The following is a 15,813-nucleotide window of genomic DNA, read 5'->3' on the forward strand; positions in this document are numbered from 1 at the left end:
TCAATAGATTTATGATCAAACTACCACGTCCATCATCCTATATCGAACACATCAAATCGAAGATTGTTTGTGCACTCAAACAACGTTTAAATACATAAACTAACTTAGTCAAACATTAAAGTTTCTAAAGGGCGATCACTATATCAATTAATTAGTTTTATTACAAGTTTTATATATTGCGCATATAAAGGTGTCAATGGGGTTGGCTGCACTTGGCCTAACTTGGCATATTTTAATTTTATAGGTTCCTAAAAGCCGAGCACTACCAAATGCTATTTTAGAAGGAAGATTTATGTGTCACGGGCGGCAAAGTGAGAAACAAGAAGAAACAGATAAGATACATGATTTCAGTCTCTCATATGTTTGCCATTATTCAGCAATATATAAATTGAACAAACTACAAGCTAAGTCATGCGGTTGTTCTAACTGTAGATCTTCAAACCATGCACAGTAAGGGCATTCGTGCAGTACGTACATAGGCGATGCAGATGTTCCACATGCGGTTGCTCAATTATATTGCACTGTTGCTCCTGCATGATTGGTGGCTTTAGCCTTATTAATTTCACTGCCATGTGATCTCAGTCAGGCTCCACAATGCTTGACAGTCGAGTGATAAGTGAATAAATTCAAAGAATTAACAACTGGTGTGTGTATTTGTAATGATATATTATTAAGTTTATAATTAACCTTATAAATGTATACTAAGTCAAAGGAACGTACGTACTCTAGTTTTATTAGATTTGTTATAGAATAGTTAATGTGTGAATTAGGTTGCCAAGGTAAAGTCTGGCCCATTATGACTGTGCTGCCACCCCATAATTGGGCTACAAAAATCATCAAATTTGGTTGAAAGCAATTTTTTTAATTAATTAATAATACAGAAAAGAAAATTATTGATAAAGTTTAGATTCCATCTATGTTTCGAAATGTGAAGAATAAACACACAAATTTAAAGAATCCTATTCTTCCTTCTCGTCATGTTAAGAGCAGAGGATCTCACAATTCCCATTCTTCCTCTTCCTGCTACTATATACAGAGGAATGCATCTCCCCTGGTCACCTCTAAATCTAATTCCAGAATGGCTGCGTGTTTGATTGGTTCTGGTTGAAGTAATCCTGGTTCGAGATGCTGACGACTGAGGCAGGTCCAAATCCAATCGCCTCCATTGTGCTCTGGAAGTCATCCAGATTCAGGTCCATAAACCAATCATCCTCTTCTTTCACTGCATCCGCCACCTGGAAGCCGCCGGCGTCGGCATCGGAGTCTTTAGTACCCCATGACCTCGCATCGTCGTTCGTGTCGAAGGAATCGGCGGTCCTCAGAAACGTCGGCATCTGTTTCTGCTTCATCTTCTTCTTCTCCCAGTTGTTCTTTTTGTTGTACAAGCGGCACAAGACGCAATCATCCAACTGCAGCGACGAAGTTTCTCCGGTCACTTATCGAAATTCCACGAATTATGAGAAAGCCATGCATGAGACTTACTCTCAGGTCGCCGTTCTTGTTATTGGCGGATCGATCGACATCGGCGAGGCGGTACTCATGCATGATCCAGTCTGTCTTGACGCCTCTGGGCGCCTTGCCGTGGTAGAACACTAGAGCCTTCTTTATCCCCAGGGGCCGACGGCTTCCCAGCGGGGTTACTGTCTTGTCGGCGCCGGTGGCCTTCCAGTACCCTCGTCCGGCGGCCCTGTTCGGCCTCGATCCGTTCTGGTATTTTCGGTCTCGTGGAGTGAAGAAGTACCATTCTTTGGTTCCGAACAACGCCATCTCTGGTGCCAGAAAGGAGCAATTTTTAGAGCACTCGCAAAGTGTTTGATGGAGTGATTGAACGACATACCTGGAAGGTCCCAGGGGTCGAACTTGTAGAGGTCGATCTCGGCGATGATGGGAACCTGGAGACGCTGGCCGGTGGCCTTGCGGACGAGGTAGTCGACGACGAGCTCCTCATCGGTGGGGTGGAAGCGGAAGCCGGGCGGGAGGTTGAGCTCGGCCTCGGCGTCTCTCCCGGTGTCCATTAATGTCTGTCGCTTGGGAAATAGATCGAACAGTTGGTGGGCGGTTGAGCGGAGGAAGACAGGGAGGAGGCGAATATATAGGAGTGATGTTGGAGCTGGTCCGTTGGTGTGCGCGAGAGGGCAAGGGACGGGGCGCGCTGCTGGAGGCAAAAAGCGGGCGAGGAGCGTGCGCGGCAGGTTCGCGGTGCGCGCGAGGGGTTGACCGGAACAGAGAGAGATCTGAAAGCGAGGAGATGAAGTCATGGAGTGCGTGTGCGTCTCCGGGTTGTACATGTGATATGATTTGTGTCGATCGTGGTCAAAATAAAAAATGGTCAGCAATTCTTCGTTGACATTTCAGCCTCGCGACCGTCGAGTTGACTTGGTTGTCTCGGATTCTTCAAATTTATACCATTGAACTTGTAAGATTTCTCGATCCAGGTTTTATTCTTGCATTTCAAAGATTTAGGACGGGCATCCAAGTTGACAGATTCTGACCGATCAAAAATGAGGCAAGATCGATCCAACCAGATCTCTAGCAGACTTCTTGATCGTAACTTTTAATTTAGATATGAGAATGAGATGTTTGATTTGAAATGAAATTAGTTCAGACATCTAGATTTATTATCGGATAAAGCTAATAACCCCTAAATTTGAATTTGCAAAACATCATTTAGGAATAATTTTTATTTTTTTATTTAAATTATTTTTTGACAATTTTATTTATTATGAGTCTGAATTTATTTATATAAGCACATGCTCTGCTTGAGAGATTAATAATTTTTTTTTTTTTTTATAAAATCTAGATAACGATGGGTTCCTCTTTGATTTCATCGGCTTCTCTTCATGTTCTCACCACAAATCCTCATTCTCTTCGGTCTGCAGAATAATTGATATTTCGTTCGACGTCAATATAACACTCTAGCCAAGTTGATCGGGTTGAACTTTATCTCTTTAGGTGAGATTAATTGTAATTTATATATACGAATACGAATCAAATCCGTTAAAGTGATCTAACTCAGATTTATTGAGTTTCAGGTTATTTAATGTAAGTTGTATGTGTAGCACCCTTTTATTCCAATTTATTATCATTTATATGTTGAGAACGGTTCTGGATTTTCCTTATAAGGGTGAGATCTGTTGGAGCAATATAGGTACCTTAAGTTTTGATGTTTGGGCAAAGGTTTAAGTTAGGTTTATTGTTGTATTTGATATGCATTATGAGTGTGTAGGATACAGGTACAATAAGGAAAGTCCAAGTGTGATCTTGGCAAAGGAGGAAAGTCTAAGGATGAGTAGTCTTAGCGGTGTAAGTCCAAGCATGTAGTCTTGGCAACGTAAGTCCAAGTATGACTTGGCAATAGATGAAGTCCCAGAAGCACGACCTCTTGGCAAAGGAAGACCCGACAACAATGACAAGGCCGATAAAAGCTCCAGAAGGCAAGACGTGAAGGATGGGGAGACATCCGAGGGACACAAGGCTAATAGAGGAGGCTAGAAAGCTAGGTCTAGGTTGGTCGGACGAGGACGAGTGCAGAATGAATGTACTCGGGGGTTAAATCCTAGGATTAGGGTTTTACTGAAGTGTTACTGTAGCAGTATTGTAGCGTTACTGTAGTAGTACTGTAGCAGTCGACTGGTGCGGTCGACCGTGCAATCGACTAGGAGCGAACAGAATGCTTCTGTTCGTTTAGTTGGTGTAGAGCAGCCGACTGATGGAAGTATCAGTCGACTGGTATCGAGCCGTTGGGTTATAACGGTCGAATCTCTACAAAGGGCAGTTGACTGATGGTTTTGGCAGTTGACTGGTAGGCAGGGTTTTCCAACTCGTAGCCTATATAACCAAGCATTGGAAGTTTGGTTAAAGTTGACGAAATTAGTAGTGATTAACCCTAAATAAAGTCTCCAAGTGCCCAAGTAATCTAGTGTGCTTGTATGAGGTTGTGGCAAGGTTTCTCCACCCACAAGGAGCTACGCGAGCTAGCCGGAAGTTCTCCGGCGAATCATCCACCGATGGATCGGGATCGTCCACCTTACGGACAGCTATGGAGTATGAGTTTTATCTCCGAATCACTTTAAATTAACGTGTTAGGTTTACTTTTTATTGTCAGTATTTGTTTTTGTATTTCGCTATGCATACTAACCATTGTAGGAAGTGATATTTTGGGTGAGACGCTATTCCCCCCCCCTCTCTCTAGCGGACTTCAAGGTCCCAACAACTACAAGCTGTTGAAAGTCATAAGACATCGATAGCACATGCCACTTGCTGTAGTTAAAAGTATTTGCAGCGTGCATCACACGCTATGGTTAAGAGCATTCATAGAGTGTCGTGTGCTGCGATTAAGAACATTCGCAAAGAACAACACACGCTACGGTTAACAACATCGCAGGGTGCACTGCATGCTATAATTAACAGCATTCGCAGTGTGCGATACTCCCTATAGTTAACATACTATATAATTATTATTAATATTAATTTAAAATATATAATCCAAATTTAAAAGTCAGACATCATTATAATCTATCCCGTCGCTAAATTAGATCCCTTCGATATGTTTGAACTTTAATATGCAATAATAAGAATACAAACTTGAATTTAGAATTACTTATGAAAAGGCAATAAAAATACATGTCTTCGATATGCAACAATAATGATAAAAAAACAACATATTACTCATTAACTGATAGTGACGGTACAAAACAGATTACAAATATCTCATTACTCTAACCCGTATATGTAAGTTAAAAATCTGTTAAATATGTTTGGCTAGCCACAATGGAAAGTGCAGATCAGTGCTTCAGTTTGGTTCATAGATGACCCATAATTGATATATCTGTCAAAACCATTGATCATGCCTGCCATAAAAATCAAATTTCAGATTAACAGATTAGAAAGTTCAAGCACAGTTACAGCAGATTCAAAGTTCAGTAACTTTGTTGAAAAGAAGTTACCAAAGAATAAAATCATGTGGGTGCACATAGAATAACACATCATACTAACTCTCATAGCCTAAAAGTTGAGGATGGACTAAAAGAAAGAGAAAAATTATATCCACAAGAAACATTAAGGTGGTGGTGAGTTTACAAATTTTGTTGTACATTTATGTCAACAAACATCGAAGAAGGCAAGATAAAGTCAACAAACTGAGAAGAATAAGAAAGCATATGAATATTGACATAAGATGTAGGCATAACCATTTAGTTATCTAAAAGTACTAATAACTAGTGTCTCAGGTTTTAACTTCCCAATAGAAAATCAGTAATTAAATATATCAACTTGAGAGAATAAGCACAGCATTTCTAAGAAACACATGACTGCATTCCTATATAACTTCAAACCAATACAGGTATTTAGAAAGCACTGTAAAATAACAAAAATAAAAAAGCTCTGAGTAACCTCAAGACCATCAACATAACCACCAATTCCTGAATCAGGTCAATCTGAAAAGCAAACACAAGAAAGCAGAAAAGTCAAAAACTAAACCCACAAAAAGTCATTTAACAAAACTAACGAGATTACCAACATTATTAGCATAATATATTGACATAGTAATTCATCTATTTTGATGAAACAAGATAAAGTGAATTAGTAAAGACAATTTATTTAGCATAGCTAGAATCTGTGTGAAACATTGATACATGCACAGTCACTGACATTAATACAATATGTCAAATGTTGAATAAGAATTTTACACTTAATGTCAAGTATACTGCCATCTTTGATTTCAACATTAAGTCAATCAGAAGTCCATTTATCCAATGATCACGGAACATGATGCACACACATGAAGTTTAGGTATCTACACTTTCTTCAATTTCCAATCTCAAACAATGTGAATAGTTATGATCATAATCACATACCACTCCAATTTCATATATTGAATACATAAGAAAATTGTTATCATGAGCACAACATTAAGATCATCTGATCATGAAAAAAAAAGAAGATAGCATAGATGATATTTTAGTAGAAAGAAGTATCCAAATCCACCAAAACCAGTGGCTAGCTGTGATTATGATGCAATGACATTAGTGTGAGAAAAAAATCAAATACAAAGAGAACAAAATGATTTGCTAATGTTTGTTTCTAGTACAAACTGCAGAACTGAATTTTAGATATAAACAAATTGAGAAGTCTTGGAAAATTTACAAAATGTTATCGTTTGGTAGTGTCTTCATATATGAGTGGATTCTGAACAAGAAGTTTTGAATGAATTTTTAAAATTTTCAACATTGCAACAAAATCATAAACTTTGGAAATAGAATTCTTAAAAAGTTTGGGCTTGATGATTGCAGCTAAAGTATCAGCTTCAAAACCACCAACTTGCAATATCATATTGCATTGATCTTTGACTAATGCAGTAATATCTTTAAAACAAAGGTTTAAGAATAATTTAGTGAGGTGAATATTGAAGAAGAATTGGGGTTGAGAATTAGAGAATAAAATTATTCAACTACAAGATAGGTTTATAAACCAATGGTACATTTGGTAGCAGCATTATATTGGCTAAGTTGTGAAGAGAATGAAAAACAACTTGAGCATCCTGTTCATGCAATTTCTCCACTAATGAGCAAAGTATGTTATCTTGTATCAAAAAATAGGAGACAACAAAAGGATCCACCATCATCTCTCCTTGCTCTTTTAAATGACCCTGAGGAGGAGGGGGTTGTCACAAAGGCGAGCACCTGTGATCATGGTATAAAGGCAGGCTAGGGCTACTCTTGCAGCGATACTCCCAGTCCCTTTCGTCCTTAGGATCTCTAGATGAAGGAGGCGGGAGAAGAGGCGAAGAGCAGTCATAGTCATCTTTGTTGGATTGCAAGATTAGAAACAAAGTTCTACATTAAAAATATATGAGAAATATCATAGATTTATAAGAGAAAAATATCTCTATTGGTAGAGCTTAAAAATAAAACCATGAGGACTTAGGTTCAAAGTAAACAATATCATACTATTGTGGAGATATCTAAAATCTTAATTGAGCCATGTAAGTAGAATATTGACCTCGAAAAAAAGAAGTAGGGGCTCTCGTGTCCAAATGAAGAGGACCAAACATTAGGCTGAAAATCCTAGTAGGTCGGGTGGAAAAAGGTCTGGTGGGTAGAGGATCGGACATGAGAAGCCTGTAGTCCTTCATTTGAAAGGAGGATTGCAGGGTTTAAGGTTGCAAACAAAGTCCCATATTAAAAATACATGAAAAAAATTATAGATTTATAAGTGAAAGATATCTCCATTGGTATGAGGTCTTTTGGGTAGAGCCCAAAAATAAAACCATGAGGGATTAGGCCCAAAGTGGATAATATCATACTATTGTGGAGATATCTGAAATCTTTTGATCCTAACAATCTTTTGGGCCATCTATCCTCTCCCTGGATCTAAATCACTATTCCTTAGAGGAGGCGACAAGGGAACAGGGGAGGTGGACTACGCGGCGCATGTTTTCCACTTGCTATCCTGATGCTGATCAAGGGTCTTGAAGGAGGAGCAAAGGCTAGCGAAGTGGAGGAGAGGAGGCTATAAACAGTGGCAGCAATTTTTGTGCGGCGGAAGGGAAAGGGAGGCGAAGGGCGGCAGCAGAGAGTAAGGGTTTCGAGGCGAAGTTGCGAAGGGCGACTGTAGAGAGGAAGGGTTTTGGGGTGAAGTAGCGGATTAATTCAGTGGTGCGAACATTGGATTAAAAAATGTTAAAATTTTGACTTTTAACAACACACTTTACGCACTCCATTAATATCTAATTTTAACATATTTTTAACAACGCGCTTTACGTGTTGTTAATATTTAATTTTAACAGTGCACTCTGCACGTCATAGAAAAGTTTATTGACAACATACTTTTTCTGCACACCGTCATTTGTAAAATTATAATATTATCCACAGTGCACTTAATTGGATGTACTGTAAATTCTATTATTAACAGTACGTCCTAATCGTGTGTTGTTAATGACGTGCTACGGAAAGTTATATTTGTTGCAGTGCATGTAGTGGTCACATTTCATGTAATTTTCATGCTACACATTCACATATTGATATATGCCATTAATAACATTGGTATTATAATTACTGTTGGGACTTTTTACAATCATATATAGTAACTATGATATATTTAGTTCTATACCAATGAAGTTAATGGACCATATTATTTATAATGTAGGAGCATCCAGTAGTATGACTAATTTATTTCCTCTGATATGGTTATGTTTCCCTTGAAACTATGATGAGAAAATGACGCTACCTATCTTCCTTTTGGGTCTTGAAGAAGGATGATTGAGACTATCGACAAGGAACATGACTAGCTCGCGGCCTTCTGACTCGGTTGCGCTTTATTCAAAGTCCGGATGAGACATAATCATCTTTCTAGTGGCCGACATGACCATCCCGTGCCCCTGGAATGAGAATGTTATATTATGTCTTTTGATGAACTCTAGATTAGGTCTTTTAAATTTTACATTTATTTTAAATTTTTAGGATTAGTTTTTATTCTAAAAATTAGTTTAGATTTTATCTCCTTTTTTTGGATCAATTTTCTTTTACTTTTCCTTTTGTATGTTGTGATTTTTTTTCTTATTTCTTAGGTTATTTAAATAAGGGTTAGGGCTCTTATAAAAACATATTGAGTTTGATTTGATTTGAATAACAAAAAATTATTTCCATTTATACCTAGAGGTGGCTCCTCTTCGTTGGCGAATCCCCCTCTTCCGACGCTTTTTCTACAACCTCTATTCAAATGTCACACTAGGAGATTCCTTCCCCTGTGTTAGTTGGTATCAGAGCCTTAAATCCCATGAATAGTCATCGTGGTTGTGATCGATGTCATGATAGGCAAGTTCTGGCCGAGGAAACCTGACACCGTGATCATAGCACCAAAGACGAGATACTTGAAGATCTATAGAGATAAGTCACAAAGTTATCCCAGTGTCTAGCGACACAAGATCTTGAAGATCATGAGATACCGTGATCGAGGTTGTGACAGACGACAGGTTCCAATTGAGGAAGTCTTACACTGTGATCATAGTGCTCAAGATCTTAAAGGTCGTAAGTTTTTTTATTCTAATTTGGATAAAAATTTTCTTGAGAAAGATATGGCCGACAAGATCAAAATAATCGATGATCCAAATTACGATGAAAATGAGATCGAGTCAACTAATGAGCCAGTATATGATGAGGTACTTTATGGTGATGATTGTGAGATTCTGGTCATTCTTGAAATTCTAGATGACAGATTATCTAAGGACAGTGCATGTTCCATCAAAGCCGCCCATAAATTTGACCGAGTTAATGTCAAAGGATCTTCTTTCCATTCTACCACTTACGAGACAACTTTTGATTTACCAGCACTCAAGGACTTTTGATCTTGAAGACACACCTTGAACTCTAGGATGAGTTCTTTTCAACCCGGGGCGTCTGATGTAGGAGCATCCAATAGCATGACTAATTTATTTCTTCCAATACGGTTATGTTCCCCTTCAAGCTATGATGAGAAAAAAAAATAGGACTACTAGCCTCCCTTTTGGGTCTTGAAGAAGGATGATCAAGACTACCGACAAGAAAGATGACTAGCCCACTCGATTGCACTCTATTCAGAGTCTAGAGGAGACAGAATCATCTTTCTAGTGGCCGACATGGTCAACCCATGCCCCTTAGTATGAGCGTGTTATGCTATGTCTTTTGATGAACTTTAGATTTGATCTTTTAATTTTTTTTAATTTATTTATTTTAATTTTTTAGGATTAGTTTCCTTTTCTAAAAGAAAGTTTAAATTTTATCTATTTTTTTTAGATGAGTTTTCTTTTATTTTTTGTTTATCTTATGCGATTTTTTTTTATTTCTTAGAATATTTAAACAAGAGTTAGAGCTCTTGTAAAAACATGTTGAGTTGAGTTTTAATTTGAATAAAAAAATATTTTTGTTTAAACCTAGAGGTGACTCCTCTTTCTTGACGAATCACTCTCTTCCTACGCTTTCTCTGTAACCTCTATTGAAACATCACACTAGGGTCCTTCACCTGTGTCAGTTTACAAGGGTCTTCTGTAGCCATAAAATTTGATATCAACTATAATTATATTTTGTATGTCATATACAACTTACATATAGTTCAGGTAGGAGATTTTTGAGTTTTATTTTTATAGGTGAGTTTAATTGTAATTTGTATATGCAAATATAAATCGAACTCGTTAAAATGATCTAGCTTCAGTTTGTTGGGTTTCAAGTTATTAGATATGGGTTATATGTGTAGAACCCTTTAGCTCGATATGTTATCATTGATGGACTAATAATGGATCCAGATTCTCCTTATAAGGGTGAGGTCCCCATTGGATTAGGATATTAGATGTATCTCTTCGTGCTCATTGAGGTAGAGAGTTTCGGTGTCGCCGCCCTAAATCTGAAGGAAGGCTTCTCCCTCTTGTTCTTCCACATGATCTTTGTTGGGGTTCAATTAAAATCTCACAAAGAAAGATTTGGTAAAGATTATGAGTTTAAAAGGATGTAGAATATATTCATTAGCATGAGATATTTTGGGGAGAGCCCAAGAACAAAGTCATGAGGGTCATGTCATTATAGAGATATGTGGACATCCTTTAGGCATAAAAATCTTGGGATTTAGATTCTATGTAAACTTACAATTTATGTAATTTTAATATTGTTATGTCATATTGTATGTTGAAACTAGATCATATTCGGAATTTATTCTTTTCTCTATTAGATTTCTTTATGTGTTCTCAAGAATTAAAAGATTAGGAGAAAAGTTTAATTCCCAAAGCATCGTGGTAATTTTTGTTAACAAAAGAAGTTTCCATTATCGGATATAACATTATGTTAAAAAATTAAAATATATATATATATATATTTTAGGTGAAATAATAGAGCCATAATTTCAATCTTGAAACAGAGGAGACAGAAAGAAAGTTCATTAGGATTCTCTTTCATGTCTTTCGCACATGGCATCGGACTAAGGTAACCGCATGAACAAAGCAGTACCAGTCTGTCACGTCTATCGATCGAGGAAGTTCCATAAAATAATTATTACTAATATTTTACGTAGAAAAGTAATAATTTTTGACCAAAACTGTCTTCTTCAAAGTGTTGTTAATTATCCGCGGGATCGAGGTTACGTATGTCTTAATTATAGTTCCATTAATCCTTTCCCATTCCTCATATATTTATCTATAAACATATAATAATAACTATTCCTGTTTACTGAAATTATATTTGATATATATGTTTTTAGCTTCTTAATTAAATCTTTGAGCGAGAATAATGAGGTCAATAAAACCAGTAACAAGAGGTAGCATTAAAGTGAATTGGATGGACGGAGCTATCCTGATTACCACCTGTTCCTTGTACTGCACGTATCTAAATCTATGAGCCGTCTTCTATATATCAACTCTTTTCCCTCTGTCTCTCCTCTTCTTAATCTCCCCTCGACCTTCCTCATCTCTCGTCGGTTTCTCAGGTGCAGCCATGGCGCAGGGCATAGAACTCCCTCCGGGCTTCAGATTCCACCCCACGGATCTAGAGATCATCATCCACTACCTCGTCCCAAAGATCTCCAACCCAACCTTCACCGCCGCAGCCATAGCAGACGCGGACTTGAACAAGTGCGAGCCCTGGCAACTTCCAAGTATGCATGATTAATATGCGATATATCTTTATATATTTTCTCTTTAGAGCAGTAATTTGATATGTCGATTCTTAATTAATTAGGCAAGGCGAAGATGCAGGGGGGGAAGGTGGAGATGATGTACTTCTTCTGCCAGAGGGACAAGAAGTACCCGACCGGGATGAGGACGAACAGGGCGACGGAGTCCGGCTACTGGAAGGCCACGGGCAAAGACAAGGAGATCGTCTGCAAGGCCAGTAAGGGCGCCGTGGTCGGCATGAAGAAGACCCTCGTGTTCTACAAGGGCAGAGCCCCCAAGGGAGTCAAGACCAACTGGGTCATGCACGAGTTCAGGCTCGAAGGCAACATTCACCACCATTCCAATGACCTCCCGAAATCTGCAAAGGAGGAATGGGTCGTGTGCAGGGTCATCCACAAGAGCACAGGGATGAAGAGATCATTATGCACCACTACCGCTCCTGCAGCACCACATGGTGATCTTGGTCTCGTGGATTCCTTGATGGAATCCAATAGCCTAATTCATGATCACGCCTTTGACTCGAAAGGCGTCGATGCCATGATGGAATTGGATGGGAATTACCCGCAAGTACAGGCGATGATGAGCTCGATGAATTCGACTTTTGGCTCACAATTAGCCGCCCCTCCTCCTCCTCCTCCTCCTCCACAATCACTAAACTACAGCGACTGTTACTTGGGAGCTTACGGCTTGCACCAGGACGAGGCACTGCTAATGGCGAGACCATCTACCAACACAAGGAACATAACTTGGATGAGGCATGGACAACTACTTACAGATTTTGAATGATCGATCGATCGATCGATATTGTGTAAAAATACCTAAAGAGTATTGTTGGTATAGTTATAATGTGTCAGTATTGTCATCATTATATTGTTGTGTGTATAAATGAGAGAGTGCAAGTAGCTAGGGAGATTGACTGTTAGGCCAAAAGGAATTCTTTCTTTTTCAGTTAAAGGTCATAAGGCACATGGAAGGGCTAGTGGGAGGGGGTTGCATTCATGTGATTATAGATAAGCTTACGCTAATTAATGAGCAAATGGTTTCATTTCATGATCTCCAAATTTAGGGTTCATTGGAGAGGAGAAGTAAAAAATTGCCTCTAGTAGGAAAAACGCAATGAAGAAAAAGATAGAGTTCTCTAATTTTCTACCACATCAAAGTAATATAATTGGGATAAAGACACGTATGCGTACACGAGTTCAATGCTAGCATATGTAGAATATGATGAAATTTAACGTATTCTTTTTTTGTTTTTTGTCTGTTTAATATTGCTTTCTCTAGCAAAAGATCTATGTTGAGGTGTTATATTATGTCATCCAACTATATCATGCTTATATCGTTGAGGGGTCATTATTGTTTAGCATGATGATAATAATCTTGAGTAAAGTTTACTTTATATATATATGTATGTATTTCTTTTCTTTTCTTCCTTTTTTGAAATAAAAGGATGTGTCCATTCGATAAGATGATTCATGGTTTGTCCCATGTCATTCTTAATTAATTATTGAATTTGATAGAGACGCAAGAATTCTACTAGTCAATTATGTATACCCTTCGCTTTTATTCTTCTAGTTCTAGAAAAGAAGCAATTGATCTTATATGATCGATAATATATGATATTTCAGTGGAAGAATTCTACATTAACAGTAAAACAATGAGAAATGGAGGAGGGACTTAGTTGTTTGAGATCTGGTAGAGTTTTCTTAATTTGGAAGATCCATCAAAATTTTAAATAATTATCTCGACAAACATACAATAATGGTCTAGCTGAAAGAAACCTCAAATAATTAAATCGCCATGACCTCTGAAAGAACGCACACATCTACTCCCCGTCGAAAATTTGAAATCCTACCAACTTATAGTCATCGTACACCCACTGCCAAAAAAAAAATAAAATCTTAATTTAGGGACGAAAAATTTTGGTCTCAAATCTTCAACAATTTAGTGACAAAATAATAAATCGTCACTAATTAGCAACAAAATAGTTTCGTCATAAATTAACAACAAATTATATTTTATACCAAATTCATTATCAATTAGTGATGAAACTTGATATTCGTTGTAAACTCTACGATGAATTCTCAATTCATTGCAAATTTCGCAATGAAATCGATATTTGTTGCAAATTCTACAAGTTTGAATTCATTATAATTTTGCAACGAATTATGGATTTGTCGCAAAAGCTTGTGACATATATGGAATTATGCATGAATGCCAATTCTAAGACGAATCCATGGATTTGTCGCCAATTCTACGACAAATCCAGAGATTCGTCACAAAATGGTTAAAAATTAAAAATAAAAATAAATGTGTCCAAAACCAACTGATGGATCTAAAGAGTTTGGAATAACACGAAGTCAGTTCCTATATATTCGGTCTAGTTCTCCTAATTATATCCATACTCTTAAATATCAATTTGACACAATATATTTTTTCCATAGCTAAGTCAATTAGATGAACTTTAATCACTAATGACTTATTAAAAATATTAAAAAGAGTTGTTGATGGAATATGTAGAGTCATTTTGATATTAAAAAAATTATTGATCTCAATATATTGAGTCAAATTAATGTTTGATACCATTTATATAATCAGAAGAACTAGACAAACACATAGCAACTAGTTTCATGTCATTCCAAATTTTCTAGGTCCATTTACTAATTTTGGACATAATTATTTTTATTTTTAATTTTTTACCATTATTTGACGAATCCATGGATTCGTCGTAGAATGGTCAAAAATTAAAAAGAAAAAATAAATATGTCCAAACTAGCAAATAAATCTAGAGTATTCGGAATGACATGGAACTAGTTCATATGTGTTCGTCTATTTCTCATGATTATATAAATACTATTAAGTATCAATTTGAACAAATATATTGATATCAGTGATTTTTTTAAATACGAATGTGTTTGAAAAATCTAATTCTTGTTCAAAAAATTATTGCTTTTAATATATTAAGTAAAATTGATATTTGAGGACATTCATATAATAAGATGATCTAAACGAACACATAAGAATTAATTTTGTATCATTCCAAGCTCTCTATGTTAATTTTTAGATTTTGGACACTTTTTTTTTTTTTTCATTTTTTACCAGTATGTAGTGAATCCATGAATTCATTGTAGAATTGACAACGAATCCATGGATTTGTCACAAAGTAGTCAAAAATTAAAAAGAAAAATAAATAAATGTGTCCGAAATCGACAGATAGACTTAGAGTGCTCGAAATGATATAGAATCAATTCTTATATGTTCGTCTAGTTCTCCTAATTATATAAATGCTCTCAAATATCAATTTGATCTAATATATTGAGATCAATGATTTTTTTTTTAACATAAATGTGTTTGAAAAAATCTAATTCTTGTTCAAAAAATACTACTCTCAATATATTAGGTAAAATTAATATTTAAGTGTATTTATATAATCAAGAGATCTAGACAAACATATAGTAATTGGTTTCATATTATTCTGGCACTCTATGTACAACTGTTGGTTTCGGACATATTTCTTTTTTTTCCTTTTAATTTTTTTATCATTCTTTGATGAATCCTTGGATTCTTTGCAAAATTGACCACTAATCCATGGATTCGTCATCAATTGGCGACGAATCCACGGATTCATGGCCAAATCTATGACATGTAAACACCTGTTTCATCAGTAATTTAGCGATGAAACATGTTTTCGTCGCCAAATTGTAATAATTTGGTGACGAAAATATTATTGCCGCCAAAACACCCTAAAAATGGCCAACTCACCCGATTTGCCCCTACCCTAACCTTCTTTTCCTTTGGCGGTGGTGGTGGCAGTGACGATGATTCCTCTCCTATAGTGATGATCTCTGGCTTGCAAGCTCCATCTCTCTCCCCTTACCCTTTTCTCTCCTCTCCAACGGGCAATTAAACTTTGCTGGCCACGGGTGGCCGCGACTGTTTCTATTTGCTATTATAATATCTTATTATAATATTGTTTAAATAGGTCTATATTTGATATGTTTGGAGAGATACTCATTTTTATTAACCTTTGTTAGGTATACCTACACCCGTTACTTAAACAATGATAACATTAGTGTGTTGGTGCAATATCCCTCAGGTCAAGGTTGACCTGGGTAACCAAGCTGAGTCTTGGTTTGGGTTTAGATGTTTGACAATAAGATATTGATTGAAGAAGAGTCAAGTAG

General features: G+C 36.8%; 2 protein-coding genes across 2 annotated transcripts; one reads left to right on the top strand and one right to left on the bottom strand.

Moving 5' to 3' along the window:
- Nucleotides 1–873: 873 nt before the first annotated feature.
- Nucleotides 874–2,303, bottom strand: LOC121998393 (NAC domain-containing protein 68-like). The gene is made up of 3 exons (XM_042553320.1): nucleotides 1,838–2,303; nucleotides 1,483–1,769; nucleotides 874–1,409 (listed from the first exon to the last, which is right to left on the bottom strand). Exons 1-3 carry the CDS (start codon nucleotides 2,286–2,288, stop codon nucleotides 1,068–1,070), a joined length of 1,080 nt encoding a protein of 359 aa, XP_042409254.1. The 5' UTR covers nucleotides 2,289–2,303; the 3' UTR covers nucleotides 874–1,067.
- An 8,993-nt stretch (nucleotides 2,304–11,296) lies between these two features.
- Nucleotides 11,297–12,636, top strand: LOC121994514 (NAC domain-containing protein 87-like). The gene is made up of 2 exons (XM_042548523.1): nucleotides 11,297–11,613; nucleotides 11,697–12,636. Exons 1-2 carry the CDS (start codon nucleotides 11,454–11,456, stop codon nucleotides 12,416–12,418), a joined length of 882 nt encoding a protein of 293 aa, XP_042404457.1. The 5' UTR covers nucleotides 11,297–11,453; the 3' UTR covers nucleotides 12,419–12,636.
- Nucleotides 12,637–15,813: the final 3,177 nt, after the last annotated feature.

Source organism: Zingiber officinale, chromosome 6A (assembly GCF_018446385.1).
Source record: "Zingiber officinale cultivar Zhangliang chromosome 6A, Zo_v1.1, whole genome shotgun sequence".
In the NCBI taxonomy this organism is placed as follows: domain Eukaryota; kingdom Viridiplantae; phylum Streptophyta; class Magnoliopsida; order Zingiberales; family Zingiberaceae; genus Zingiber; species Zingiber officinale.